General features: G+C 41.0%; 1 protein-coding gene across 3 annotated transcripts in view; it reads left to right on the plus strand.

Annotated features, from left to right (window-relative positions):
• GRM1 (glutamate metabotropic receptor 1) overlaps positions 1 to 12,405 on the plus strand; it is a 213,522-nt gene that overhangs the window by 117,525 nt on the left and 83,592 nt on the right. For all 3 annotated transcript variants that reach the window (XM_067542209.1, XM_067542210.1, XM_067542211.1), the window contains exon 3: positions 11,434 to 11,669. In XM_067542209.1, the coding sequence (XP_067398310.1) occupies positions 11,434 to 11,669 (236 nt within the window). The remainder of the gene's footprint in view (positions 1 to 11,433; positions 11,670 to 12,405) is intronic.

The following is a 12,405-nucleotide window of genomic DNA, read 5'->3' on the forward strand; positions in this document are numbered from 1 at the left end:
ATGGAAAAATTCCTATTAATTCAGCAGGAGATGGATCAGACCCTAGAACTGCTGTTCTTTTTCACACTTTCCCTTTACACTTGCCAAGGAAAATTTTGAAAGGCTCACCAGATAAAATCTCCAAGTTTATCTGGGAAGGAAGAAAGGACACAATATATATTAAATTCCGTATAGGTAGACTAACCCTTCCTAATATGAGTAAATATTAATAAGCTGATCCATTTAGAGCAGTGGTTCTCAACCTTTTCAGATTACTGTACCCCTTTTCAGACGTGTGATATGTCTTGCGTACCTCAAGTTTCACCTCATTTAAAAACTACTTGCTTACAAAAACAGACATAAAATTACAAAAGTGTCACAGCACACTATTACTGAAAAGTTGCCTACTTTCTCATTTTGTCTGTATGAAATTTTATTTTGTTCTGACTTCACTAGTGCTTTTTATGTAGCTTGTTGTAAAACTAGGCAAATATCTAGATGGGCAAGTCATCAGACCTAGGATGTTTTACCCTTACTTTTGTCTAATTAAAATATTTGAACAAACATCTACACTTTGGGAAAGACACTTTAAAAAGCAGTAAATACAAAAGAATACATAAATATTACTTCTGTGATTCTTTGAATGTTCTCTAGCAACAGTTGCTTTGCATTAGATGTGACAACAACGTGACTTGCAAGGCTCAGTAAATTATTCAAAACAAATAATTATTCAATGAATTTTTCTTTTTTTTTATCCCTGTTCACTAACTGTCTGTGAACAGATTGCCTAAGTCTCAAATGAATTCATTATTCAAATTATTCACCAGTTTCTTCTTCTCAGTCTGCAAATTGTTCATGATCCGTTCATTGTAGATACAACACAATGCATGCTGGGTTGGTGGGTTACAGAAATTTCCTGGTATTGCTTCAGTTTTCTGACTGGATTACTTCTGTACCCAACCAAAATAATGTGAAATCGTGAATTTTATAGTTGAACATATCATTTTAAGTTAACCTTTGGTGAATATTTGTGCTAAAAATTCATTATTCATAAGTGTTCACAACAACAGTTTGCGCATTCAGATGCTCTCAGGAAGCAAATAAACAAAGATTGTGGACATGGTCAAATTTACATTTGTTTTGGAATTCATAGATATTTGTGGAAACATTTTCCACTGTTCAGCTTTGATTTACAACTTCACAAGAGCTGACGTTCTATCACACCTTTCATTACATAACACTGTCTCTTGTTTTCTGTTTTATTTAAATTGACATGTTGAAGTCCATAATATCATTCTGTAATTTGAACTGCACAGAGAGTTCTTAACTTCTTGCCCTGAATTACTGTGTATTCTTCTTGTGTGTTGTTAAATGGCAGCTGCATTCCACCCCAGAGGTGGCTACATTCAAATAGCTAGTGCATTAATTCCTGCACAGTTGGGTGGGTGATGGTGTGTGTGAAGGCTCAGTTTTCAGACATGGTCACATAAATGGCTGTCAAAATCCTTGCATATTCATGTACCTAGATATGGAAGACATGAAGAATTACCAATTTCAGCAACTAAATGCAAAATTTAGGATATCCTGTTTAGACATCCGTTTTTACAGGGATGTGCACAGTAATTTAAATTAGACCTCTTTTGGAGGGGCACGTTTTGTGCCCTGGCTAGAGCTCATGCTTTCCACCCCCCGCTCTGGCAGAAGCTCACTCTTCCCACCCCAGCAGGAGCTCACCCCAGCAGGAGCTCCATCCCAGTGGCTGGAGGAGTTCTGTGCCCTCCCCCACTTGTCCCCCCTTGTGCATGCCCCTGCATCTTTGCAAATTGGTCTCCCTCTCTTCAAAAAGGAGAGTTCTAAAACTCACAGTTCCAGGAAATCTTTGTTAAATCTTATCTTACAAGAGGGTTGAGTTAGAGGGTGACTGTCTTTCTGAGAATCACATTAGGAATATAAACATTAAAGGAAAATTCTGAGCCCTCGTGTTGTAGTCAATATTTAAAAGACTCTAAAGGCTAGCTCCTCAGTTGCACTGAGCCCAGCACAGTTTGAGGACTGGAGAGGTGGAAAAGTGAGTTCAATATATTTCCTTGATCCTTTTGGGCCACTAGAAGCCAAAATAAGGCGAAGCACAATTTCTCCCTTGCTTTCGTTTTATGCTGGAGGAGGGGTAGGTGAGATTGTGTGTGTCAGGGAATATACTGCATCAATCCTTTACAAAATACAGCATGCTCACACCCAGGCATACAGCTAGCTCTGCTGACTGGTGAATAGGAGATGGAGCCCTGTCTCCACCTACTCCCTGTGACTCTCTGCCCACTCCCTGGGAGTATGAGGCACATAGGCTCTGTTTTCATATCTTCACACCTGGATCCAAGATCTGAGTCAGCCTTATGTGGAGAATGAAAGGGACTTATTCTTTCTTTTCCTTTGCATGGCCATGGAGGACCAAGGCACAATCTAGCCCCTTAGTTTTATATATTCACGGATGGAATTCTCAGTTGGGATGCCACCTGGTTTATCCTTCCTAAAAAGCTACTATAGCTATGCTGTAAGCTCTTTGGGGCGGAGACTCTCTCTTACTCTCTGTATGTACATTGCCTAGCAAAATGGGGCCGCAATCGCAGTTGGGGCTCGTAGGTGTTACCAGCATATAAACAATAAGTTCAATAAAGATTTCCCTGAAGCTGATAGAGAGTTAAGAACATGGATGCCTTAAAACATCCAAATATTACATCTGGGTGCACAAATCAGTCCTTATGTATATTTTATATGCCTACTTGCTGATCTGACTGTGCGAGGATTTGGATTTCAGGATTTGTCCATGTCTAAAAATGATTCTTCTCACCAACTCCCATACACACACAATTTTATTTAAAAAAGGAGTGACACATTCACAAAGCTTCATAATATTATGAATTTCTAATATACAGAATTAGGATTCCATCCTCCCGTCAAGCATCTGGGTAGGTAGTATGTGTATACCTTTGAAAATCAGCTGTTGCTCATGAGAATGTATGTTTGGTAGCTGATTTTCCAGGATGTGCACCAGTGTGCATACCTTTGAGAATGGTTAAAACCTTAAGAATAGCAGTCACACTTACAAAATACAGTTGATGCAAACAGTATCAAGAGTCTTCACAGTAAAGACTTCCAAAGAACATATTGATATGACAGACAGTTAACATATATTATGTAAATGATATGCAAATATATGCACTGTGTATGGTAATTAAAACCTTCCTAAACACACTTTTACAAAATAGACAATCCATTATGGTCCATGAGATTATAATCTACATTTTTAAAATGAACATTGCAAAAACTCTGGAAAGTCAAATCAGTGTAATTTATGTTGTGTGAAACACAATAATCTACAATTTATTGACCTACTGTAGGTTCCTTTCATAGTATTATTCATTCAGAAGGATCTACTTATTTACTAACTATATACTGGGACCACTTCACCAACTACTGAACTGCTTGCTCTGGAATGAAACACAGTAACCAGTTAGCTAGTATTGCTGTGTGCTGCTAACAGTTAAGGATAGGAAGTGAAGAATTCTGTATACAATTGAAATGACGGGAAATTTTAGGGTAATAGAATCTTACCTGGATTGGAATTTTACTAGGATGCAAACGTTAACTCTTGCAGAAAGCACCACGGGATTTTTAATTACCACAAGTTTTTATTTTGTTTTAATTTTGTTGGACCTTTACTTTACATCTCATTCAAAAACAGCACCCCCAGCAGCACATTTACACCAATCCCATGTTGGATGCTTGATGCTTTCTCCGAGCAAAAAGTGTTACCTACTCAATTATACGCACCACTTCCTGCATCAGCTTGGTTTTCCTTAGAGACTTCCAATCCAAGTACCGATCAGGTTGGAACCTTCTTAATTTATGGGACATATCAAGATTACAGCCTGAGGTGGGATGGGTGCAGTATATGAATGAATAATGTTTAGTATCTAAAATAAACTGACAATTGCACATTTTCACACCAACTCTTTAATTTCTCTCATTGTGTTGGGCTTTGGGTAAAGTTTTGAGACACCAAAGTCTTCAATCTCCCACTTACATTTAACTATTTTCTGGGAAGAAGGCGCCTTTGTCTTTTATCTATTGCTTCTGCCTGAAACATTCAGTGCAATGCTTCTTGATGCTTTCAGCAGTCAGGCAGCTGTCCCCATTTACCCTTTTAGCCCTTCAGTTGGCAGATGATTTTCCTACTTCCCCATTCTAATTTTTTTGCAGGAGAAATCAGGCAGTAAAGCACCTCTCACCATATCCAAGGTTGTAGTATGACAGTGTACAGCCTTTGAGCCTGATACTGTCAGTACTTATGCATGTGTTTAACTTTATGTAATCAAGTAATCCCCCTTAGTTTAATGGAACTAATCATGTGTAAAGTTAACCATGCACCTTGTTCTGGTAGGTCTCACAGGGGACTGAAAACCTACTGCTTCTTATAGCTAGAAGAAGTGGTATATGCTTGTGGGTTTTTTGGAGCTGAAGGGAGCTGAATTTTAATCCTGGCTTTCCAGACAGGTTTATGATTTACTCAGCAATCCATATAAAGGAGGAAGGGGATCTTGCATGTAAATAAAGGCAGTATTTTCAGGCTTGATCTAATTTTTTGAATTTTTGGGGTTTTTTTTTAATTTAACAGGAGTCTTTCAATTGACTTTAGTGGCCATTAGATTAGATCCTCAATTTGTACACAGAAGTGGGAAAATGTTACTTTGCCGATTCCTGAATGCGTGACAACCTCTGCATTCTCTTAGAATAGTGTTTTGTATGGTGTGTATGCTAAATATAATGTCTTACATTCCTGCTTTTGGTAGAATTTATCCCTCTCTTTTAATACTATTGCCAGTGCTGACATTCATCCCTGGTTTATAAATGAGCTAATGCTTTGCCTCTAGAATGTACCAGGCCGAGCAAAATGACAAGTACTAAAAAAATAAAATTAAAAAAAAAAAATTCCAGGAGAGGATTTTCTGACCTCCCAATGACAGCTTTGTTTTCCTCTTATGGAATTTACTCTGGGCCAGATTCTGTCATCTTTAATTATATTGGGTAGCAGCAGACTAAACTTGCTTCAGTGGAACTGCTTGTGAAATAAGGCTACCTGCGGCATTTGCACTTGCTTAGTTAGCCCTATAAATTAAGCTTGGGTTTGAAGTTCATCAAGTTCTGCCAAAATAACACAAGAGAGGCTGTTATAGCAGCATTTCCACCTGCAGACAGGAATCTGAGTACCCAAGGAAGTACCAGAAGAGATCCATTTATAATGAGATACACAGACAAATGTTACAGCCTCAAGAAATTCGCTTTGTTTGGATAAGCACCCAAAATGCTGGCTGTCTATCTGTACTGAACTCCAAATGGTTTAAGACTCACTCATCATTACTTCTAGGATCTCTAGTGTTTTTGGATCTCTAGTTTCATCTGGCTAATGATTGGGGGACTTCCAGCAGGACATGTTCGTGCAAATTTAACTTTCAGATTAAAATTTCAGAGTATCCCTGGGTACAATTGTTTTCATTTAAAAACAAAAATAAATTGAAGTGAAAGGAAAAATGGCTTTGGCCGCTGATCAAGTTTTGGACCTGTTAGGTGGTGGAGTCCCCATGTTTAAATCAATTAGAAGTTAAACAAAACAGCAGGCCAGCTAGCAAAGCAGTAATCAGAAGGGTGTTTAGAAACATGCTTTGTGGGGGTGGAAGGCAAGTGCCTTCTTTGTATGGATGTGCCTTGGTTGGAAAGAAGAGAAGAGCAAGAATACATGCTCCAATTCCTCTATATGAGCAGGTTGCTGTGTCCACGTGGAGTCCACTGACTTCAGTGGGAATCTGCATCACCGCAGGGTCCACCTGCACCAAGCTCCTTGGAAGATTAGGACCATAGTTCCCAATCTGCTAAAGCCTAAATGTGTAACACTGGCTTTTAAAAGGTGGGAGAAAGACCCCAAATGCTGGAACAAAGCACTAAGAGCAGGAAGAGGCTGAATATAATTTATTTATTTGGATTTCCTTGTCCATGTCTAGGCAACAATAACTGGGATCCAATAGATTCTGTTCACTGGTCCAATAGATATGGCTGCAGCTTTGGTTTCCCCTGAAAGGTAATCACATGGATACACAATGAGAATGTAGCTGCATTGTACTCTACTTAGCTGGTGAATACTGTGCCTCAATCTGCATAAACTCTGCCATTGGGAGATTAATAGACATGCAGCTTAACCATACCACAAGAACTATCACAGGCATATTGAAATCAACAAAACTTGTCTGGTCACCAGTCTTTGCCAATAACTCTCCACCTAACGTCCAGCTTCTGAATGCAGACAACGAACTAAACCCAAGGTACTGCAAATGCCACACTTGCCACTGTCCAGGGATATTCATGATGCACCCTGTCATGCCACTGACAGGATTTCTACTACACAATCTGGATGCAACAGTGCTGCATGCTCTTCAGCCAGCTGATAATATCATCAGCTCACTGTGGCAGACAGAATGGGAGAGAATTGGTGCTGCTACTACCAGAATCCTTCACACCATCACCCAGCTGGATGACCAGCTACCTGGGTTTGGACTGCCACGTTGCCTCTGGATGGGGTGACCAGATAACAAGTGTGAAAAATCGGGACGGGGTGGTGGATAATTGGCGCCCAGATAAGAAAAAGTCCCAAATATTGGGACTGTCCCTATAAAATCGGGACATCTGGTCACCCTACCTCTGAGCTGGTTTAACAGATTCAGGTGTGGCCAAGACTGACCATGTCTAGGCCACCCTGGACAGCCCACTGTGCATCTCTGGAGGAGGCTGCACACATGCTGGATGGTTGCTCTTCTCATGTTGTGCTCCCTGAAGGTCTTCTCAAGCTGAACACTGCTGACTCAGAGGCCATTGACTGGCTCAGGATTGGCTATTTGCTAAATCTAGCCTTGCATGTCTTGCTCACTATGTATATAAAGGATTTATAACAATATGTGCCAAAAAAGCACCTATTCTAGATTCTAGGCACCTTTGCTAGAATTTAAAAATACAAAACAAGTTTCATTTTTTTGGCGCACATAAAGGATTTTTTTTCCTAATCAGTTTCAACACTTAGCATCTTCTACTTTATTATTGTGAAATTAAAAAAAAAAAAATTAAATTAACATCAATACAAATACCCTAACCAAAAGTTAATTTGCTAATCCAGAAACATTTGACAAAGCTGCCAATGGGCAAGAGTCCAAGCCTGAAAACAGGAAAACATATAAATCAGTTCTACCTTCTACCGCTGAAGTCAGTGGACTTTGTGTGGATGCAAGGATCCACCTGTGCACATAAAGCTGCAGGACTGGGATCTGTCTCATTTTCCTTATCTATAAAATGGAGATATTAATACCTTCCTAGGAAAAGCACTATGTATCTTGCAAGTGTTCTTATTAATCAATCTCCTGTTCCCTGTTTTCTCTGTTTGTTTGATTGGAAAAGGCGTCTTGAATGTTAATGCACTGAAAACTGGGGAGTGGAGCAAGGCACAGCATAAGAGTTAAGGTCTTTGAAGAGGCTGAAAATAGAATGCTTGATTACTGGTTGTCTCATCAATCCATGCACAAAAGCAGCTGACAGAATGTTCTTGTTTGGAAAAAATAGGAAATTGGAAATCCGTTTAATTTCTCCTTATGTTGGAATCACAAGAATATATGTGCCATGTTAAAGTCTGAGTTTCAAAAAATACAACAGATCCAGGTGTTGCTATTTAAACGACAGTTCAGAAATGCCTGGTGTAACACACCATTAACATGATAAATCTAAACAAAAAAAATTTAGATTTTTCTTTTTCTAAATCGATCAATGTCAATAGGTAGTAACAGCTCTGTACTGAGAGAGCAGTAACTTTGGGGTATTTCCCATTCAATCGGATTTTTTTTTTTTTTTTTTTTTTTTTTTAGTGGCTGTCACCCCTGCATTTGCTTTTGGCAGCATGAGGGTTTCAGAAACTAAATTAGGACAGAGACGAAGTGCATCTTGCAGAGAACTGGCAACCACTTTGTGACAAACAACATGAAGCAATAATGAAAACAGTTGGTTGTCTCTCTTCTTCTGTCAGTGAGCAAGCGCTGCTCTTGGTTCCACACCCACACATATGGCCCCTTCTAGCTGCTTTTCTGTCTTCACACTTTAAAGGCCTTCATACAGCAGCAGCTACCAGACTCATCTCCAGACTACAACACTGCACAATAAACATGATCAGACAGTAACTGTAGTAGGCAATATAAGTAATGAATATGTTGCCACCTTGTGACATCCATAAGCAATGCCACTCTTCCATGTATGTATGCAGTGTAGTTGCCCAGGATATTTGAGAGAGAAGGTGGGTGAGATAATATGTTTTATTGGATCAACTTCCATTGGTAAGAGGCAAGCTTTCAAGCCACACAGAGCTCTTCTTCAGATCTGGGGATCTTTGTTGCACCAAAGTTGTTCAAGGCTCTTGTGATCTTGTGATCCTATTTTTTCCCCACAGTAAAAAATCATGTTGATTGTCAAAGGGAGTTGGGCACCTAACTCCCTTAGGCTGATTTGAAAATCGTAGCCTTAACATTTTTCCCTGAAAGGGGGCCCACTATTGCCTAGCCAAGAATGGATTCATTAGTGTTTTCTCTATGAAAGTTCCAACACCATGAAACACCCTGCTTTAGCCAATAATTTGCTGACCTATAGGATGTTCAGACCCCCTTTGAAGCACATCAATGTATAATCACTTGGCCCTTGATTCTGCAGTCAGATCCACACAAAGGTAAACGTTTGCAAATGCATGGAGCCACATTAAGATCTTGTCTACACTTGGGGCGGCATGTAGGGTATGTGCAGCAATGAAAAACTCGAGCTCTGGGGAGGCAGTGTGGAAAAGCTCCTACAGCAGGGAAGTCTGCAGCAGTGGGAAGGCAGCAGGACACCACACTGCTTAAAATAGCAGTGTAGACATGGGAGGCACTACTGTGTAGGGTATATACCATAGGGTTCAGGTGTGTAGGGCCATCTACTGGCGTAAGCCACGTCTCACTATCTACACTGTTATTTATACCTGTGCTAGCAGGGCATGCAGCATCTGTACTCCACACACCACCATAAGCATAGACCTACCCAAACGTGCACTACAGATCTGATAGCAGGATTGGGGCCTTGGCTTGTAAATGTACAGCTGCCCTCTCTTGGATGCAAACATCAATGCCCAAGTGTTTCAGCGTGTGATTACCTTACAACATTCCCTGCTCCTCCTTTCCCTATATCTCTCTGTGGTTAGTTAATATAATATTTCAAGAGGTAGAGAGAGGTGAATGTTTGCCATTATCACATTGATTACACTGTGTGTTCTGTCCCTTTCCCTGAACCTTTGTCTTGTCTATTTAGATTATAACTCTTTGGGACTCTGTGCTTGTTCAGTGCCTTGCACAACGGGGCCCTGATCTTCCTAGGTCCCTAGGCACTACCATAAAAAACATGATTATTAATAATAATAATAATAAGATATATGATCGGTGCCAGTGTTCTTGTGCTACACATACATGATTATCTGGTGACCATGATGTCTGTGACCCAAGATCATTAGAAGTGTCACTCCTTTGCCGTGGTCTCTAGTGTCCAACATAAATAGTAGGACTGCAGGGACCTTAATACAATAGCTCTCATCACTCTGACTGCCTCATACTCTCCCTGGCAGTTTGACCACATTTTTAAAGTGAAATGCTAGGACACTAGCATAGGGTTGACGGACGAGCATGGAGGAGATTTTTTACCAACCTCCCCTTTCCAAAATGAAAAACTGGGACACATTATAATAAAGAAAAGCCCTGGTTTCCTCCCCTCTCCAGAACTGCAAATAGCCCAGTTGACACAGTGCAAGGGGTGTCATAACTTGCCATAGGGGCATGGGACCACAGCAAGAAGAAAGGAAAAAGGGAATCCTGCCTGAAAGGTGTACCTCAGATCAATTTACACACTGCACTTTGCTCAGAGCTGTGCATAAGCCATAGTCTGTTCTTGAGAATGGAGCCCATGTAAATATATCTGTTGGAAGTTCTGCATAAACAGTGGAGATTCAGACTGGAAGGAGCCTTTTTCTTGATGGCTATAGGTCAGATGTGCTTTTCTTAGTGGTCAGTCACATTGATTTTGTTGATCTCCTTGCTGCTGTTGCTGAAGCAAACAGATTAAATTCTTTCCGTGACAGAGTGCGGCTGTTGTCATTCCAGATGGATGCAGCTAGTTCTTTAGATGTCAGAATAATCTATTTCTCTGGAGACATGACCATGCATATTAAAATTAAATGTGGGCTGACTTACATTTGCACTTAAATTAAACCTAAGCACCAGTGTTCTAAGGAGAGTCAAAGAAGAATTGCGGGCTGCAGCTAAATCTATGAACTTGGAGTTAGTGAGCTAACTTAAAAATCAGATGCTAAGCCAACTGACCTCATTCAAAACCATTAAATTGACCCTTCCTCAAGTAATATGGTCAGAGAAATATGTTTTTCTATCCTCAGTGTTTTAGGATTCTCTTTATTTTTAGTACTGTCAGTTTGGATTGCCAGTAAAAATAGATAAAAGCCATTTGTTTGTAAGAAAAACATGTTTTCATGGAGTCTCAGAAGGAGCAAAAACAGTGTGGCTTTCTTTTCAATTGATTCAGTTTTCCTGTGTGTTCTTTCTCCCCACTGTCTCTTCCACCCTGATGCATTTCTCAGTTCATGTTTGATTTTAATTATTCTGATAGCTTCTAGAACCATCCATGATTAAGGTTAAGATTTTGTCATGGTTATTTTTAGTAAAAGTCACAGACAAGTCATGGGCAATACATAAAAATTCACGGAATCCATGACCTGTCTCTGACTTTTATTAAAAATAATGAGGGGAAGGGATGACCAAATGCCTGAGGGGGGAGAGGAGGATTAGCCCCACTGCAGGAGTGGGAGGGTGCAGCAATCACAAGGAGCGGTTCTGGGTCCCCTGTCGAGCTCTGCAGCTCCCTGCTCTGGGGTCCCCCATGGTGGCTCAGGGCTCTGGCATCCTGGTTGTGGGTGATGTCTCTGAGGTCCGCCACTGAAGCTGGAGGCTATGGGGTGTGAGGCTGCGGAGTGTCCCCGCAGTCCGAGGTGGGTCAGGGTTGTGGGGTTCCTGGTGGAGGCTGGGAGCTGTGGAGGGTCCTGGGGTGGCTGGGTGCTGTGGGGTCCAATGGGGATCTGGAGTCCCACAATCGCCCCCTGCCGCTTGGGGCTCCAGGGTCCTCTCATTGCTGCCCTAGCTCAGGCAGGGTTCCCGCCACCCAAGGCAGCTTGGAGCCAGTGGTCCCCACTACCTGTGTCGGCAGGCAGCAGCTTGTTTTTGTCTAGGTGCTTTTTCACACCAGATTCCTGTGTCTCTGTAACAGTTTTTCCTTCCCTCTTTTCAGCGATGGCTGGGCAGATAGAGATGAAGTAATTGAAGGTTATGAACCTGAAGCAAATGGAGGTATCACTATCAAACTGCAATCTCCGGAGGTCTTGTCATTTGATGACTATTTTTTGAAGTTACGTTTGGACACCAACACCCGAAATCCCTGGTTTCCTGAATTCTGGCAGCACAGGTTCCAGTGTCGTCTTCCAGGACACCCTCTAGAGAACCCCAACTTTCAAAAGAACTGCACCGGTAAAGAATTAAATCTTTTTTTTCTTTTCTTCATGTGGATTTGTGTGGTTTTAAAACCCATCTCTCCCCCGATTTCTCAACACAAATTTAGTGCTGATGAAAAATGCTCAGTTCAGAGCTCTGAGACCAAAACTCCTCACTAACAGATGTGCCATTTGCATTGACTATGCAAGCTTTCTCCCACTGCCTTGTCAATGTAACTCTGTCCTATTTCAAATGTACCCGTCTCTAGGCACCTGCTTCTTCTGTCTCTGCTGAGACTGCCAACAAGGATGCAGTTAATGCCAAATGTAATGGAGTTTATGATATGAATATCTGTCCAATACCAAATCATTTCACATAGGCCACTGAACAGATATTGTATGGTAATGTATGTAGTGTAGTTGTAGATGTGTTGGTTCTAGGATATTAGAGAGACAAAGTGGATGAGGTAATATCTTTTACTGGACCAACTTCTGTTGGTGAGAGAGACAAGCTCTCAAGCCACACAGAGCTCTTCTACAAGCCTGGGAAAGGAACTCTCCTTGGAGCATATTCTATGATATCTAAGTGCCTGGCTGTAGATAACAGATTTCTTGGTGTGTTTGGGGTAGTTACTGGATCTGTTGAGGCAGGTGTGGTGATCTGTGGGTTTCTTGCATATGGTTGTCTATAGGGTTGCATTGTTGAAGCTGATGGTGGTGTCCAGGAAGCTGATGCTAGTGTGGGATTGTTCCAGAGAAAGTTATGTTGGTGA

The sequence above is a fragment of the Emydura macquarii genome, unplaced genomic scaffold (assembly GCF_026122565.2).
Source record: "Emydura macquarii macquarii isolate MOO-44397 ecotype Brisbane River unplaced genomic scaffold, CSIRO-AGI_Emac_v2 contig_705, whole genome shotgun sequence".
Classification (NCBI taxonomy): domain Eukaryota; kingdom Metazoa; phylum Chordata; order Testudines; family Chelidae; genus Emydura; species Emydura macquarii.